Source organism: Bombyx mori, chromosome 24, assembly GCF_030269925.1.
Source record: "Bombyx mori chromosome 24, ASM3026992v2".
Taxonomy (NCBI): Eukaryota; Metazoa; Arthropoda; class Insecta; order Lepidoptera; family Bombycidae; genus Bombyx; species Bombyx mori.
In genome coordinates, this window is record NC_085130.1 from 6,288,376 (window position 1) to 6,307,662 (window position 19,287).

Below are 19,287 nucleotides of genomic sequence, written 5' to 3' on the forward strand. Positions count from 1 at the left end.
GACGGAGGCCACGGACAATCGCTCGGGGGCAGAGGACGGCGCGGGCGCGATGGAGGCCGCGGATGAACGCGTGGACGCGACGTGTGCTGCGGATGAGCGCAGGGCTGGAACCGAGACCGCAGCGATCGACGCGGGAGCTTTGCTCGCGAGTATTGGGGACACGGGAGCGGCGGGCGCGACGGAGACCGCTTCTGAGTTCGCGGCGTGATTGGCCTTAAATTCTAAAAATTCGGCCGATAATGTCGGGTACCTCAGACGGAGGAATTCCGCGAACAGATCGATCGTGGACTCCATTGTAACTGTCACGTGCCCAGGGGGGGCTACCCCGGGACTTTAAACACACTCGCCTTACGGCGAGGCCCCAAAACTATAATAATCACGATTAATTACGGCACACAACCGTCCGTTCACAAACGGGCCACTAAGTTGCCGAACGAATTCCAGGAATTTAGGGGTCCGCCCGTTCACAAACGGCGGTGCGACGCAATTAGCACAGGTAGTCACTTCCGAGAAAACACTTGGACGCCAGATGTGCCACGAACCGAGGTCGGGCGATCGAACGAACAATGAGCACGTCAGCTCGCGGCGAGTGCTTGGATCGGAATGAAAATACGTGACGTCTGGGGGCCCTGGGATCTTACTCTAATGGTATTGGTAACTTTTCAAATAACAGTTCGAAGTAACGTCCTATAGATGCAAGTCCATCGATTTATTTCGAGTGCCCTTAAAAATCTTCAACCAAGTCTGAGCCCACTGAGTTTGTCGCCGGATCTTCTCAGTGGGTCGGATTCCGATCTGGCGATAGATTCTGCGAAGCACTGCTCATTCTAGGGCCAGTGTTAGCTAATTCTCTCAGGTTGAGCCCGTGAGCTCACTTACCGTCTGCGTGAGGCTACCAGCGAATACAGTAGGAATAAACCAAATCTATATATAGAACTAGCTTTATCATCATCATCATCATCATTCTCCTGCCCTTCTCCTAGTCACCTGGGGTTAGCGCAACATGTTTTCTCCTTCCATACTCCTCTATCATGTAGCATTTCTTCGCTCACTACCCTCTTACACATATCGTCTTTCACACAATCCATAAATTTCTCTTTAAGTCTAACTCTTCCTCTAAAGCCTTCCACACTCACAGTTAAAGCTCTCTTACCAACCTCATTACCATTTTGTCTCATCACAAGTCTATACCATCCTAAAGGCGCACTTCTGAACTTCTCTGTCACAGTTGCCACTTTCAGATTTAGTCTAACATATTCATTCCGTATTCTATCCACCAGAACTAGCTTTATATATTATTTCTTTCAATTGGAGTTTTTACCCACATTTCTGCCTATTTCTGCCGCGGAGGAGTCTAGTGTTCCAGCTGGGAGAGTAGTACAGCTGTTACAAAGGACAACTCGGTTTGATTTACTTAATCGTACTTACGCTACAAGTCGTTCTTGTATAAGGACATTACAATATTTCAACTGGTACTTGTATGCTTGTTGTATTGTTTCCAAAGGCTGATGCTCCACGGTTCGTCTAGTGTTATAGAGGTCTGGACAACACAACCGTGAATTCCACCACCCGTTTTGAGACATGAGGCCTTACAGGAAGAATTGCAGTATTTACTTGTGAGTAATAATGCGTTCTAATTAGATAGATACAAAAAAGAAAGAAGCATGTGAAGGCGAATGATGTAATAGAGAATAGTGTGATATTTCTTTTTAAAAAAAAAAAGGCCGATTTTTTCCGTTTTCGTCGAGAAAATATTGCTCACGTGTATGTCTCGAATGAATGGACAGCTTCGGAATTGGCGTATACCAACACGCTCAAAACATTCGGCCGAATTATCTTTATAGGGCTGCCAAGCGTATGCCAATTATTGTTTATATATTTTTATAGAATCTTCGTCTGACTCGGTCTCTTCATTGCTGAAGGTCGTGTCTAATTTGAAATATGGACCACTCGATGCACAATGCTTTTTATAGAATAGGTAGGTTAGAATAATGTTTACTTTTCATTGTGGTCTTACGTCATTAGACAGGGCATAACGTGCATCCGACTTTTAGTTTGATTTGCAATTTTATGATAAGAAAGAATTCGTTGTTGCCGCAAATACCAATATACACGGAAGGTAGCGGCTCGGTTCTCCATTGCTGATGTCCATGGGCGACAGTAACCACTTACCATCAGGTGGACCGTATGCTAGTCTCTCTACAAGGGCAATAATAAAACATTTACACGTATATAATAATATATCAGTACCAATCAAATACCGTAAGAATTCACTAAAAAAATCCATTCCCAATGCGACCTACTTCCCTAGCTTCCACAATTCAGACTAATAAAAATGTTATAAATTTATAATAACATTTTTAAAATTAAACCCGCAATAACTTCATAGCGTACTATGAAGCTACGTTGGAACGTTTTGATGGACCGTTTTCTTGTTTCTGCAGCGAAAGTCATGGTTTTAAATTTGAAGAAAAGCCTATATGACGGAGCCAGCGGTGGCTGAGCGACAGTTTCCGTCATCATTTGTATTCGGTTGAACTTAGATTATTACAATAATAATTGTCATTAAAACCTTTTGAATAATAATTATTGAAATAATTTTCACAATGACAGGGTAAGAAAGTTTCGTTTCAACTGACCGACTGACTGCCTGACTGCCTGAGACTGACTGACAGACTGACTAACTGACTGCCTGAGACTGACTGACAGACTGACTGACTGCCTGAGACTGACTGACTGACTGACTGCCTGACAGACTGACTGCCTGAGACTGATTGACTGCCCGAGACTGACTGACAGACTGACTGCCGAGACAGACTGACTGGCTGAGATTGACTGACAAACTGACTGACTGATACTGACTGACTGCCTGAGACTGACTGACTAACTGACTGACTGTCTGCCTGAGACGACTCTGTCCACGTACCGCCATTTTATACTCTGGCGTTACGGCGTCTACCCTACATTTTTGTGATATTTATCAAAACAACATTTTATCATTTAAAATAATAATCAAAACATATCTTAATATTATTAAAGTCGTTATCCACGACATATATATTCAACTTCCGAATTTAACTTCGAGATCAGCGTGGACTACGATTTTCTAGTTCTGATGTTTTCTAGTACCCCAGCGATCGCTTTATGCGAAGCCATAATTATATCCGTGTAGTAAGAGCGCTTGTAAAATCGAGAGATCTTGAAGCCTTAGCAGGTAAAAACTTGGATTTAATGGAAAGCATTTTCCTCGCTTTCCGCGAGTCGTATACGCGATTAAAAGTAATCTTACGGTTTAATCTAGCTTTTTTATTGTCTAGATTTGTCTTTATCAAAGATTTGTAGTTAATATAACCAAATATGTGCATTAATTGACGGCATCGACATTTTTAACGACACGTGTCCTGGTCTCTAAAACAAACTAGTATCCAAGTTCCTTTGTTTATAATTGATGAGAGAATGTTAGGTGGTTAACTCTTGTTTTCATGTTCTTTTCAATTATTATTTTTATGTCGTACTGTTAACATTTAAATTTAACCTATTTTTCCGCTGTTTGTAAAATTGCTCAAAAACATGTCATAGTGTGTTATAAGAGATTGCTGTACATGCCTGTAACTAGCTTACATACCAGTACTTATTTTTCTACATGTTGATTTTAAGCTTGAATGTTTTGTGTGTATTGCTGTTGGTGTGTCTAAATAAATAAATAAATAGACTAATTGAAACGTGTTGGGAGATCGCAAGGGTAGGTACCACGACCCTGCCTATTTCGGCCGTGAAGCAGTAATGCAGTTTGGGCTTGAAGACTCGCTCTTACGCAGCCGTAAAAATGGAGACTTTAGAACTGATGTCTCAAGTTGGGCGGTGGCATTTACGTTGCTGATGTCTGTGGGCTCCGGTAACCGCTCAACACCTGATGAGCCGTGAGCTCATCCACCAATATATGTACTAAAATAAAATAAAAACGTTTAAAGAAAAATTGACGTTAGTTAGTCACAATATTAAATTATCGACACTAATAACACTTTATTCGTCAAAGTAATTTTAATTATTCATGAAGGAAGCGTCAAGATTTCTGACGTCAATGTTTATCTATATATTAATACGTAAAGCAAAAACTTTGTATCCCTTTTTACGAAAATAGCGCGGACGGAGGAGTATGAAATTTTCCACACTTATAGAGAATATAGAGAAGAAGTGCACAATGCTAATATTTTTTTAAAATAATGCATGAAAGATACATAAAATCAATAAAGAAAACATTACACACACTACATATCATGTATTTGACGCACACACGCATGCATACTATTTATTGTCAAACTTTTGTTCTTGACATCTGTTGTCAAATTGAGAATGATGAAATATTTTTTATCTTTGTTAATATTTTTTATAGTGTAGTCTTGGCGAAATTAGTGATTATAGAAGTATAAAATACAATCATAATAATGTACAAACTTACAATTCCAATTAATTATAGTCGAATTTCGACTACTGCGGGACCTCTAGTCAATGTTATTTTATCGAGAGGTGAAAGGTATTTGGTTTAAGTGATATTTCGATGAATACCCGACGTTTATCTGTCTGCTATTGAAGGTTCGTTTTATTTGGTATTAGCATCAACAATTCGTTTTATTGGTGGTAGGACCTCTTGTGAGTCCGCACGGGTAGGTACCATCACCCTGCCTATTTCTGTCGTGAAGCAGTAATGCGTTTCGGTTTGGGGGTAGCGCAGCCATTGTAACTATACTTGTGTCCTTAGAGCTTATATCTCAAGGTGGGTGGCGCTTTTACGTTATATATATCTATGGGCTCCAGTAACTACCAGGTGGGTTGTGAGCACGTCCACCCACATAAGCAATAACAAAAAAAAAAATTAAGTTTACTCCATTCTAATAGTTAAAAAAGTTTTTTTTTAAATATTTTTTCAACATTTTAAACTTTAAATAGTTCTCCTCTGAAGTTGCATAAATGTCCTTTCCAATTTCACCCCTTGTTATGTTATACTATGTTATATATATATATATATATAGTAAAAGGCAATTTAATCACTTGGAAAATTTAAAAATTTAATCTTTAACAACCTTAATTTTCCGTCACACATATTATTCGCACGTGTGTAGACTAATCGATGTTTCCCCGGATCGAGGCTTCCCCGAAAACAACTTTTCTCGTAATATCCGGAGCCTTTCTGATGTTCTTTGAGAAGGAGTTTTTTTAAAGGCACGATCTATGTGAAAGCTTCAATTTCACCGATTAAATATCTAACAGATTTTTTTATTTATTTCTTCTTTTAGACGAGAACTGAAATTCATTTATGGTATCAAATCGTATCATGTTACGCAGGATTATTTTGTATGATTTTTTTTTGGCCTTTGACGGGTACTTAAGGTGACGTCATTTTAAGTGGTTACTGGAGCCCGTAGACATCAACAATGTTATCACCGCCTCCACTTCCAAAGATGCATTAAATAAAATTGTTTTTTTTTTTTTTTTTTTTTTTTTTCCTACCTAAGCTGATAGCCTTGAGAGGCTATTTCAGCGGAACCTTAACTAGTAGGCGAGCTCACGGGGCTCCAACATGACGACGTTGCTAACACGAACCCTAGCAAGAGCCGTGCTTCGCAGAATTTACCACCGGATCGGAAACGCGATTCACTGAGAAGATCCGGCGAGAAACTCAGTGGGCTGTGTCTGAGAGTTAATTCCCTTCGTCGCAAGCGACGGGTTCGACGAGAACGGTGACCGGTGCTTGAGGTACCTAAAAGCACCGTTAGTGGATCGGGAGGATCCGAAATGACGTGGCTAAGATTGAAACACTTGATTACTTGATAAAAAGGTACACGGTGATTTCTATTCGTACCTTGCGATTGTACATCCCATCAATAACCATAAATCATATATAGAAATAAATTTAATAGCTTTCGAATCTCACACAACCACCTAACCCTGATAAACCGGTTCAATAAATCAAATACCCAGCTTAACACATCCAACATTGAGTATATCCGGATAACCGTGTGGAGATTGAACCGGTTATGGCTAGTAACCGGTGAGTCGTTGCCGCCCCGGCGCCGGATTACTTATAGTGCAAACACGAACCGGCTATCCGGATAAAAATCATATGCTCAGCCGGGTTCTCGTTGCCGTGCTCTGGCTGGCGTTATAAGAGTAAGTGCTTCTAAAGAATTCCGAAGAAAAATATTATACGAATATTTAATACGTCTTTTGAATATGTCTAATGTAGTAGGGAAGATGACATCAAAAAAGAGGCAGGAACGAACTGGATGAGAAAATCACAGGATAGGAGTTTATTAGAGAGCCTTTGGGGGGGAGGAGCCCATGCTATAAAGGAAAACGATCAAGAAACCGGATAGGAACGAAGTACCTTATTATAAAAATATTAATTTTAAGTTCCATTCGAGGTATAAAGTGGTTTCGCAACAACCCACGGTCATTGGGTAACGTGCGAACTTATTGTGGTACACTTCATGCACGGTTGTTTGCATAAGATTTAGTGTATTGCGCAAACGAACGCTCTGAGATCGTGGTCAATGAATGATTAAAAAATATGTTATTTTTTGTACGTTATTACAAAGTTAAGTCGTACACTGTGTGCATTACTAATAAAAATCTTACGTTACGGACGTTTTTTTCCGGTTAGGGTACCCCTCCGCATCGTCCCATAAGGAACTTCGTTCCAAAAAACTAGATCATAAAACCCTAGTTATGAAGGTGAGATGGAAAAATGTAATTAATTTTTTATAGAATGTTAATAAAGGCTATCTTCAACTTTGATATAATACCGTCTCATCTCTTCTTTTGGGCGTCGTAAATCAACAATAGACATCTCTTCTTCGCGGCAGATTTAGACGGGATGGTGTAGCCCGACCGCATGGGCCAGATCGGAATTAGCATTGAAATTGCTTATGGCATAACCCAGTGGCGGATTAAAGGTCCAGGGCGCCCTAGGAAATCACTTTATCGGCGCCCCTGTACCGGCCATAAATGGCCATCATAATATTGCACATAAACCGCAATCTGCAATATTGCATAATACGATGCTTGTGCAATATAATCTATTATAGATTTAGATTACAGATCAGCATTTAGTTCTTAATCGTCGATATGGTATTTTCTTTATTTATTTAAAAATTCTGAGCTCGCGCGCCCCTTCTAACTGCACGCCCCTAGGCACTTCCCTAGTTTGCATTAAGGATAATCCGCCTCTGGCATAACCTCATAGCCAATGTGTAAATAATGATATACCACCATTCAAATGTGACGTATAATTTAATGTCTTTAAATGACAGGTGTGCGTAGTGCGAGTTTTTTAAATTCCTACGTTTGCCGCGAGGGGCGCTGTTGCACCTCCATACAAATTTGAGTTAACTTTTACGCGATCGAGAACGTTAAAAACGTCGCGTTAAGCACAACGATTTTGACAGCTTGGTACGTTTGTTTGTGTATAACGAAATCTTTGAACGGAATTTTCATTGATTTCGAAATGTCCATTCAAATTGACAATTTGTAGAACTATCAAGGACCGATGGCAATGAAATCGAGTTTTTACGGATGTTCCTTTATAACTACTGAACCATACATCCGATTGACTTGAAACTTGGTATCCATGTAGAAAATACATGTACTTAATGGATAGGCTAATATTTATATGAGTGTTTGACTCCCTACACCAGTTGCGGGGGCGTTAATGATGAGAATATTTGTGGAGGTGAGAAATAATAATGTTAATTTTAAATGACCAGCGAAGCGGACCGGTGCAGCTAGTAATTTTATAAGAACACTTTAATACGACCAGTATCAACAGGGAAAACTATTACTATTTGGATTCTCTATTTCATTATATTTTTCTTTAGTTTTTAAACTTAATATATTTTTAATTACCACTAGTTGCCTCAATCGATAAATAAAATACCTAAACTTTTGTATAAAATAAACTTATTACAAACAAAAGGAATCCGTCCGACGGGGGACACATTAAAGGGAAAACAAAATTGTTATTTTTATTTAATTCCGAGCATTTTCATATTTATCTACCTTTTAAGCCTTTTCTGGACTTCCAAAAATAATTAAAGACCAAAATTAGCCAAATCGGTTCAGCCGTTCTCGAGTTTTAGCGAGACTAACGAACAAATTTCATGAAAGTTCCTAGCTTAAGCGGATGAAACAGGGAGACTCCTCTCGCCTGCAAGGAAAACACGTTCAGTAAACCTAATTTTGCAGATGTGATTTCATAAGCGAGCGAATTCGTATGTAGCGATGCACCGGTGTTCACATCCCGCCGGCCGGTACCAAATTTTTCCAATGAAATACCTACTTAACAAATGTTCACGATTGACTTCCACGGTTTTTAAGCTATTGCATAGTTTCTATCGCGGGCATTGAGCGCGGCGCCTGAATCAAGAAATTCTGTAACGAAAATAGCCTGACACCCCCACTACGCCTACTATGTAGCTCGCGTTCAACACATTCACACGTTGCGCTGGTGTAGTGTTTGTGAATAAGCGCGCGGCGTGACGTCGCATTGCATGAGCATCATGAAAAGTCTGCCCATCTCTCTCTCGCGCGGTCTAGCCTATGTGTGTGAAGGGGACAGTTAATGTTTTGCTTTTGCTAATGTTTATAAATATAGCGTGGTCTTATTTTTATTATTGTTTTAATTTTAAATTATTATTGTCTAATTGTAATTGCAATAGCCAAATCGGTCCAGCCGTTCTCGAGTTTTAGCGAGACTAACGAACAGCAATTCATTTTTATATATATATATAGACTACCGTTAATCCGTAATCCTTACCTCGTTCATGTAATTCCAAGCTTGGCAGGCTCTGACGGGACTTAGCGGCTTGTAGTGGTTTCCAAAAGTGTACATGTAGAATAGCCACGGCGCCGGGAACAGCATGGTGAACATATCGCAAAGAGCCATCGCCATCAGCACGGCATTGGTGGGCGTCCTCATGTGCCTCCGCGATAGCACCACCACGATCAGGGTGTTGGCAACTGTCGTTGTAGCTAGCAGAAACGGTGCGATGTACCTAAAATAATATTATATAGATATAGGGCTGTTATTGTGGCGGTAGTCGTCATACAACACAAAAAAGATTTGTGTGCTTTTATGAAACCCCGGTAAAAGTGATTTTTTTTTATCACATTATAGACATTTAACTAAAATTTTTTGGAATAATATTTCCATCGGAAACAATACGTAAAATTACGCAATCCAGAAAAGATTGGCTATCCTTGGAGGAGGCCTTTACCCGAGAAGGGGTTCTTGCAAGTGGGAAATAATACCTAATATTATTCAACAGATACATTATTTATTAGTTAAGCATTGCATTAATTTTTGTTTTTATGTCACTTTTTTATGTCACTTGTAAGAAATAAAAGGCTTTTTATTTTATTTTTATTTTAATATTATTATTTTATTAATATTCCATTAAGGGTATAAAATCGCTTTGTCAATCTTAATTTTATACTTGGAAAATTGGAATGATAACGGGAAATGATAAAAACAGACTAAGTCTCCAACTAATATTTTTATTGAACTCTGTGTCTTAGAGTACGACAAACATAATACTTAACAATTATTAAGATTATATACACATATTAAAAAAACAAACAAAATAGCGTGGAGCACTGGCACAAATAAGTAATAAGTCTATACATTAAACGGTCAGCTGCTGCGAACTATAGGCGCCGCCATATTGGCCTTGGCTGCTCTGACGAGCGCCTTTCACTTTATCCCTACTCCGCGGCCGACCGTCACGCGACATACAACACACAGACGAAAAAGTTTGAGATGATTTTATAAAAGTTTCATTTTAATAAATTTGACAGATGCCTGAATCTCGCTTACGACATTTTCAAGACAAGCGTGCATATATACAAGTTCCGAACAACAACATTCGGACCGTCGGTCTACCGAGCAATATCACCTGCTCGGAGTCCACTAAGTTTCTCGCCGGATCTTCTTAGTGGATCGCTTTTCGGATCCGGTAGTAGATCCTGCTAAGCACTGCTCTTGCTAGGGCCAGTGTTAGCAACGTCACCAGGTTTGAGCCCCGTGAGCTCACCTACGAGTTAAGGTTACGCTGATATAGCCTCTCAAGGCTCTCAGCTTATGTAGTAAAAAAAACACACCAAATAAAAGAATGAATGTTTTCACACGAACAATCAGTCAAGCAAATGAGGCTATCAAAGCTAATTTGTAAATATTATACTGCAAAAGACACGCCTAGAACCGACCGCAGTGGAAGATGATTGTATTTACAAAGAGCCACGGAGTCCTTTCAAGGACACGACCTTCAGCAATAAAGTATGCGACTAAGAAGAAGAAAACGACATCTACTATTCTTTCAACGCGCATTTCAAACGTGAACCGAATCCAGAATTGCCCTGAAATATTGGCTCATAAATCGAGGAGACATGACCGCACAGGTCTACACTTTTTCCCATAGGAACTTGAATCTCGCGGGTAAGATTTATCGTGCGATATTAAAGCGTATTTACGGTATACATCCGGATATGTATCCGGGTCTTTCTTAACATAATCCGTTGATTCTCAATCAATGAACCGCAGTACTCTTGTGTGCCGCCAAATTCGAAGCGAGGCAAAATTATAATTAAACTTATCATTTTCATTGCGTGCCTTCGAAATTTTGGAACCTTTGAAAATATCGCGATAAAAAAGGTTGGGAATCACTGCCCTAATCCAATTACACCAGACTAAGAGTTCATTAGGACACAGTCCATTGTTTTCTAGAGCAAAAAGCCTTGTTGGCAAGATACTGTATTGTTATCACATAATTTATGTTTTTTTTTTGTTTTCAGCTAACATAAGGCTACCCGTTAATGAGACCTTTTGTCTGGTACTTGATTGGTAATCTAGAGGACCAAGTTAAGTTGTGTGTCTGTGTTTGTTAAGTAATTTCTGGAGATCACTGAATATGTTTTTTTTTATTGCGTGTTAAGTGGTTACCGGGGCCCATAGACATCTATAACGTAAATACCGCCACCCACCTTGAGATATGAGTTTTAAAGTCTCAGTATAGTTACCACAGCTGCCCCACCCTTCAAACCGAAACGCATTACAGCTTCACGGCAGAAATAAGCAGGGCGGTGGTACCTACCCGCGCGGACTCACAAGAGCCCCTACCACCAGTATAAAATTAATAACAAAAGAGACAAAAGACACTCACCCGTACATAGGCTCAGCATAGCTTATAGCGAACTCACAGGTGACGTTTAAGTATACGTGTGAGTTGTTTGATGCGCAGAAATCGTCCGAAGTGAAGTTCGTGTAATCGAAGTAGGTGATGTTCTCGTTAATTGAGTAGTTGAATGGCTTCTGGAATTCGAAGTCGTTCGTTGAATTGTCTATGGTGACCGCCATCTTTGATTCCGTTTAGGCTCCCGTGCTCCCGATCATTTCTTCATCGATGCAGAGGGTAGGTTCGTCTGTGGACAAAATTGATGTTGGTCAGAATTATAGGTCACAAGGTTTCGGCTATTTTTAGTCGTGCGCAAATGTGCCCATCGAGCTATTATTATGCGGTTGGGTCGGGTGACAAAATCACGCCATCTGTGTGCTTAATGCGAGTTTTTTAACTTCTCGTTCGCGTAAAAGTTAACTCAAATTTGTATTGAGTTGGAACAGCGCCCCTAGCGGCAAACGTCCCTCGCGACACAGGAGAACAGAGGAAGATGGCGACGCATCATCCCGAGAAGGATAATGGGAGAAGTTGGTCACGCTCAGACATGAGGAATGCGACTCAGGGAGGAGGAGATTAGATAATTCTAGTAGAACAATTTGATATATTTTGAAAGGAATTGTGTGGAAAATGTTTGTCTTCTGAAGGGCAGGAGATGACTGACAGGAGAGGTGAAAAGACTGTCACAGTAAGTACCTAAGCACGGAAAGTCAGCCTAACGAGGAGCAGTTTTTTTTATTTTTATTTTTTTATTGCTTAGATGGGTGGACGAGCTCACAGCCCACCTGGTGTTAAGTGGTTACTGGAGCCCATAGACATCTACAACGTAAATGCGCCACCCACCTTGAGATATAAGTTCTAAGGTCTCAGTATAGTTACAACGGCTACCCCACCCTTCAAACCGAAATGCATTACTGCTTCACGGCAGAAATAGGCAGGGCGGTGGTACCTACCCGTGCGGACTCACAAGAGGTCCTACTAGCAGTGATTACGCAAATTAGAATTTTGCGGGTTTGACTTTTTTTACACGGTGTTATTCCTTCACCGTGGAAGTCAATCGTGAACATTTGTTAAGTACGTATTTCATTAGAAAAATTGGTACCCGCCTGCGGGATTCGAACACCGGCGCATCGCAACAACGAATACACTGGACGTCTTATCCTTTAGGCCACGATGACTTCAAGTGCCAGAATTTGGTCCAGTTTATAGTTAGTAGCAGCGAGAATTCTATTCATTAATTGTTGTTAAAAATAAATAAATAAAACAACAATTCGCTTAACGTATTTAAAATTCCAATTTTTCATCTAGTGCCAGTTTTTCAGTGGAAAACATTTTCACGTCGCGTTTCAGATTTAATATTTTTAACTTTATATCGAGGCGGTAAGCTCTGAATTGCGACAGAACCGAAAATGGACTACCAAATGGTTCTTTGTTATGTTTTTTTTTCAAACGAGGAACAGTTTTCGCGGTTCAGGTATCAATTGTCAAACACTTTGACAATCGCAATCGTTATGAAGGTTCAGTCTTAATGCAACCGCAATTGATATCGGCTTAGTACGACGTCATTGTCTTCATCGATGCTCAGACGCAACCATATTGTGGTCCTCAAGGAGTTGTGGTTACAACAGAAATGGCAGAACAAAATGCTGTAATCGGCAAAAAACAACAGAAATAATCTTAAGCGCCGTCAGCATGATATTTCTTTAACATTTCTCTAATATTAAACATACATTTTTTGTATCTCTATCGCAGTCAAAATCTATAATTAATCCTATATATTTACCGAGCCAAGTAAAGAAAATTTTAGACCTTAACCATGTCGGGTGACGATTTAAGAACATGCATACATTTGAAATTTTGTACTTGGCAGGTACCTCTACTTACTACTCATATCAAAATGAATGATCTAGCCTCGGCCTGTCCCTTTTCCTAATCACTCTTTGGTGATCCATACCCCCCCCCCCCCCCCCCCCCCCCCGCAGGAACTTTTTAGATACTAGAACCAGCGCACCGCCGTGGTGAAAATATCTAAGGATTTAGTTTACAAAACGCGACATAATAGTTTTAATTTTCTACCGTCGTTATTGCCTCTATATGTAATACTTTAAGAGTATTATCAAATCTTAATTCTGCTTGTATGTATTTTCGACAAATTTGTATTATATGCGATACTAGCGACCTGCCCTCGCTTCGCTTCGGAAACATTAAGTTTTATTATTGATAGTTGAATCCCGCGATGTTACCCGCGGTTATTGTCGTATCGCGGGTTGACGCCGCGGAGCGAAGCTAGTCTAAAAAAAGTAGCCTAAGTTACTCCTTATATCATCAGCTACAGTCAGTGAAAGTCCCGTCAAAATCGGTCCAGCCGTTCCAGAGATTAGCCGGAACAAACAGACAGACAGAAAAAAATTGTAAAAAATGTTATTTTGGTGTATGTACCGTATATATATTCATATGCATGTAGTAAAAAGCGGTTATTTCAATATTACAAACAGACACTCCAATTTTATTTATATGTATGTATGTATGTATAGATTTCGTGCAGTCAGCCGCCTAGCCGGTAAGGTTCGTTTTGAATGTAATAGTGATAGCATTACACTTTTGTATTAAGTACTCGGATTATCAGAAATTCGGACGAAAAGTTTTTTGAACAGTTGTCGCAATGACAATACCTTGAAATGTCAGTGGATTCCAGAATTTTCCTATATCGTGAGTGTTTTTCGTGAATTCAAAAAGGTTCTGTTATAACCATCTATATACATATATTAATACGTGAAGCAAAAACTTTGTATCCCTTATTACGAAAATTGCGCGGACGGAGGAGTTTGAAATTTTCCACACTTATAGAGAATATAGAGAAGGAGTGCACAATGCTAATATTTTTTTTAAATAATGCATAAAAGATACATTAAATCAATAAAGAAAACATTACACACACTACATACCACGTATTTGACGCACACACGGATGCATACTATTTATTGACAAACTTTTGTTCTTGACGTCTGTGGTCAAATTGAGAATAGATTAAATATTGTTTGTCTTTATTCATATTTTTTTATATTGTAGCCTTGGCGAAATTTGTGATTATAGAAGTATAAAATACAATCATAATAGTGTACAAACTTATTATATAATTCCAATTAACTATAGTCGAATTTCGACTACTGCGGGACCTCTAGTTTGTTGTTAATCTGTATCTATAATAATATATAAATCTACAGAGGTTTTTACGGATGTTCCGTTATAACTACTGAACCATACACCCGATTGACTTGAAACTTGGTATCCGTGTAGAAAATACATGTACTTAATGGATAGGCTAATATTTATATGAGTTTTGGACTCCCTACACCAGTTGCGGGGGCGTTAATGATGAGAATCTTTGTGGGGGTGAGAAATAATAATGTTAATTTTAAATGCCCAGCGAAGCGAACAGGTACAGCTATTATATTAAAGTCATGTGAAAGAAACTGTTTCTTGTCTGGTTTTCGAGGACGGACCTAATAAGAGGTGGTGTCCAACATTTAAGAGCTCTGGCGCTGTCAGACTGCTAACGTGAGATGGGATGGTAACTGCAGCAGAGTCAAAGCCTAAACGACCTTATTATTAATAATCCACAAAAGACGTGGAAGGAAAAGCGGGTTAGGTTTCCTCTCACTTCATTCGAGAGCCACTTGTCAACTATAATCTGATTTTCTTTCATTTATAAAATCTATTTGATAGATACCTTATAGTGTCTTCGAGGTAGATCAAATCGTAGTTTGGTTACCGAATAGTACCATTTGGGTGAATAATTCAGAGCTGAAATAATCAGGTTGGTTGGCACTTACAGATACGGGTTAAAAATGTATAAATTTTGCGGTTTTCCATTTTAATTATATGGTCCTGATTCCTTCATCGTGGAAGCCGTTCATGAAGACAAATTTCCATCCTTATATTAGTACCTGCCATCGGGATTCGAGCACTGGCACGCTCACTCCGTTTGCGAATACGGCATTCTTTAGCTGCCACATTGACAACGTTGGCAACCTAAGCTATTTTATTGTTTTATTGCTTAGATTGATGAATGAGCTCACGGCCCACGGAGTTAAGTGGTAACCGGGGCCAATAGACCTAAATGCCGCCAATCGCCTTGAGACATGAGTTCCAAGTCTGAGTTTTAGAGTATAATGATTGCTCCATCCTTCGAACCGAAACGCATTATTGCTTCACGGCAGAAATAGGTGCACATACCCTTGCGGGCTTTACAATCTTCCCCGCCGCCAGTAATTACGCAAATCGTATTTTTTTCAGATTTCATTTACACATTACACGTGGAGCTGATTGTTAAGTACTTCCTCATCAGAGGTTCGCACTTGCCTCCAAGATTGAACATTGGCACAGCTGGATCGCCCGATACGAATGTACCGGACATCTTATCCTTTAGTTTGGCCATGATGCCTTAAAGTGTCAATGTAACTTACTTTACTATTTTATTTTATTTTTTTGCTTAGATGAGTGGACGAGCTCGCAGCCCACCTGGTGTTAAGTGGTTACTGGAGCCCATAGACATCCACAACGTAAATGCGCCACCCACGTTAAGATATAAGTTCTAAGGTCTTAGTATAGTTACAACGGCTGCCCCGCCCTTCAAACCGAAACGCATTACTGCTTCACGGCAGAAATAGGCAGGGTGGTGTTACCTACCCGCGCGGACTCACAAGAGGTCCTACCACCAGTAATAACGCAAATTATAATTTTGCGGGTTTGACTTTTATTACACGATGTTATTCTTTCACCGTGGAAGCCAAACGTGAACATTTGTTGAGTACGTATTTCATTAGAAAAATTGGTACCCGCCTGAGATTCGAACACCGGTGCATCGCTCAACACGAATGCACCGGACGTCTTATCCGTTAGGCCACGACGACTTCAAAGGTATATTAAAAGGGCGATATTAAATCATAAGTCCTTTTCACTTTTATAGCCACTTAACATCGGTATAAAACATCCGTCGTAACATTCTTAGCATTGATTGGTGTTCTTTGCTCGTCAAAAGAGCCCTTCGTGAGTGTGTGTAAAGAATTCTAAGATCGTTCATTTTGTATAGACAATTTATTGTCAAGGCTATCTATCTATACATACGCGCCATATTGTAAATATTTACGATTCCGTACTAAACCTTTGTTTGACGAGTTTTTTATGTATCACCTACTCGTATTTCTTATTACATTTTGTTTGTTATTTGTACCTGATATATTTTATACTAGCGGCCCGCTCCGGCTCCACTCGGGTCTTTAACAAAAAATTCAAAGGTATTTGACGATGTTTTTTTTTTTTTTTAAAATAACACTTATTGCGGCATAACTATAATAGTTAGACATATGCTGCTGCGACACTTTTTGTAAATAATAATGTGTTCTACAAAGTCGTAGTACATTATTTTATTCTATCATCAATAGTTTCCGCAGGGCACGCGATTTAAAGAATATTTTAGGTAATTTTTTTACGCCTTCGTTTACATTATTGGAGTTTTAGTAAGGATCCCAATTTTTTTTCAAAAAAGATTATATAGCCTATGTCACTCGGGAATAGAATAGCTTCCAAACAGTGAAAGAATTTTTCAAATCGGTTCAGTAGTTTCGGAGCTTATTCAATACACCCAAACAAACAAATCTTTCCTCTTTATAATATTAGCATAGATTTAGAGTAGTTTTAACTTTTTAAATTACCTAAAATTTTTTAGAGTCTGCGGCTTTACAATGCAATTGCATACTTCATACTTCATGCATCAAGGTGGCAGTATTCGTTGTGATGTCCATTGGCTCAAATAAGTAATTAACACAAGATGTATGTAAGATACAATAAAAGAAGTTTAATAAAATACTCAAACAATATCTTAATGAATTTAAACGAAGATAGTCAAAAGAAAATTACACAATTATTAAATACAACCAAGCTTATTAAAATAAAGTTCAATGGAAAATCTATTTCAATGTAAAAGTTCAAAAAGAAAAAAAATAACATGTATGTAAGTGGAATGTTTTCATAAAAAAAAAACAAACATTACCTATAAAAGTCTTAAGAAAAAAATAAATTATCGTGTAATAAACAACTGAAAACCGAAAAGGGTCCCTTGGTGTACTTGTACCCTTGTAATACATTAAACTTGTCTTGAAATATCACGCACTGGAGTTATTTGTGTTTGAAAAAAAAAAAAACGCGCTTTCGCTTTTAAAAAAAACGCAAAATAATTGCGTCTAAACTGGAATGTCATTACAAACTCAAATCAGTTTTAATAAAGATGTGTCCATCATCAACATCATCATCATCTGCCCATAGTCGTCCACTGCTGGACATAGGCCCCTGCCAATCCACATCACTGAGCCCGGCCTTTGGCTCTCCTCATCCACTTCTTGCCGGCTACTGTTCGGAGGTCATCGCACCACCTAGCCAGGGGCTTCCCACGTTAGGTCTTCCGCTGCGCGGTCTCCACTCGGGGACCCGTCTGCTCCAGCGATCGTCAGTTCTACGGCATATATTATGGCCAGCCCACTGCCACTTCAGCTTGCTGACTCTTTGAGCTATGGCGATGACTTTAGTTCTCTGTCGAATAACCTCATTCCGGATTTTATCCTTCAGAGAAACTCCAAGCATCTATCCAACTATCCAATTCAACTATATTATTATTAGTAAACAAGGCCTATTAAGATTGAAAACTTTGTAGATTACTCTGCCTGGGTTCTGAACCCGGCCGGAGATCGGACAAGAGGAGTTGTTTGGTGGATTAGGCCCTAAACAGCCTCGGGCCCGCGGTCGGCTCCCAACATCTGCGAACCGTCAAGACCCACATACCTCACGCGCCCCTAAGCGTGGAAACTTCATGTATGAAATTCGATAATTGACCTGAAAAAAAGGCACCAAAATTGTTAATGCATGCATGGTTAATTCAGTGCCGTTAATACACTCTATTAACGATGACATTGCGCTGGCCTAATACTGAGAGAACTCCTATTTTCCGGTGAATCTCTAAGTCGCTTTTTACGAAATCCTCGATACCCACGGGAAGACATAGCATAGGTCCATCAGGTCATCATCCAGGCTACCATCAGGAGGGCTGTATGCTGCTCCTCTGCTTACAAAGACACGGGTAATTATTTTTGCTAGGAAGCAATTTTGCGTGGGTGGTGGTAGCATTTACTTTATCGATCTCAATGAGCACCGGCAACCACTTAACATCAAGTGGGCCGTGAGTTTGCTCACCCGTTTAAGCAATAAAATAAAATGTACAATAAATAATCTACGATATAATACATTCATACATTCTGGCGAGTAATAGTGGCGAAGCTTGGAGGAAGTACTATCTTCAGCAGTGGACGTTTGTGGGTTGAAATATGGAAGACAGATGTGAGTCGATAGTATCAAAGCCGGCAATGTGACTTTTGGACAATTATTGGTAAATCAGAAAAACGAATTATTGACTTTGTATTCCATTGGCAGTCACAAAACTCTTCTGAACGACATCTTAGATAAATAACAGGTTAAGTATTAACCTTTATTTAATGCAGGTTTTGAACCGTATTCTTTGAAGGAGACGATTATATTCAAATCAATCTGTATTGACATATCAATAACATTTTCTTGTTCAAATGCACAGATTGCCACCTTTGATAATAGACGACTCATGTATAGTATGATGATGTATAGTAATTTTGAGATTTTGAACGATGTAAATACTAATCTTACAATAAATCGTGATTAAATTGTATCAAATATCTTAATTAAAAATTATTCAAGATCACACTCCGCTGAACATTGTTCGGGGTTCGGTTTGCGTAATATCAGCCGTGGTCTTTTCAGTTCGCACGAGAGCTACACAATTGGAATTTAGTGGATTAAAATAAATTTAAAGCGTTAATTAAGTATTGGGTATAAGCATTGCTAATCTTGAAGTCAGAACTAATCTTCACTCGAACTTAGACTTTAGAACCGGCCCATTGCAAAGTACTATTCCACCAGCGAATATAGATGGAAACTAGGGGGTTCAGTTTATGGGAGTTGAATACGAAATTGGTAAAAA

The 19,287-nt window shown here is 39.2% G+C and overlaps 1 protein-coding gene across 3 annotated transcripts in view; it reads right to left on the reverse strand.

The window, feature by feature from the left end:
- Spr (sex peptide receptor) overlaps nt 1-19,287 on the reverse strand; it is a 269,773-nt gene that overhangs the window by 34,291 nt on the left and 216,195 nt on the right. For 2 of the 3 annotated variants that reach the window (XM_038019601.2, XM_062675498.1), the window contains 2 exons: nt 11,214-11,472; nt 8,813-9,050 (listed from right to left, as the gene is read on the reverse strand). In XM_038019601.2, coding sequence (XP_037875529.1) covers nt 8,813-9,050; nt 11,214-11,407 — 432 coding nt within the window. In that variant the 5' untranslated portion in view covers nt 11,408-11,472. Of the gene's footprint in view, nt 1-8,812; nt 9,051-11,213; nt 11,473-19,287 lie in introns of those variants that run through there. The other variant, NM_001114874.1, reaches the window with a different exon arrangement.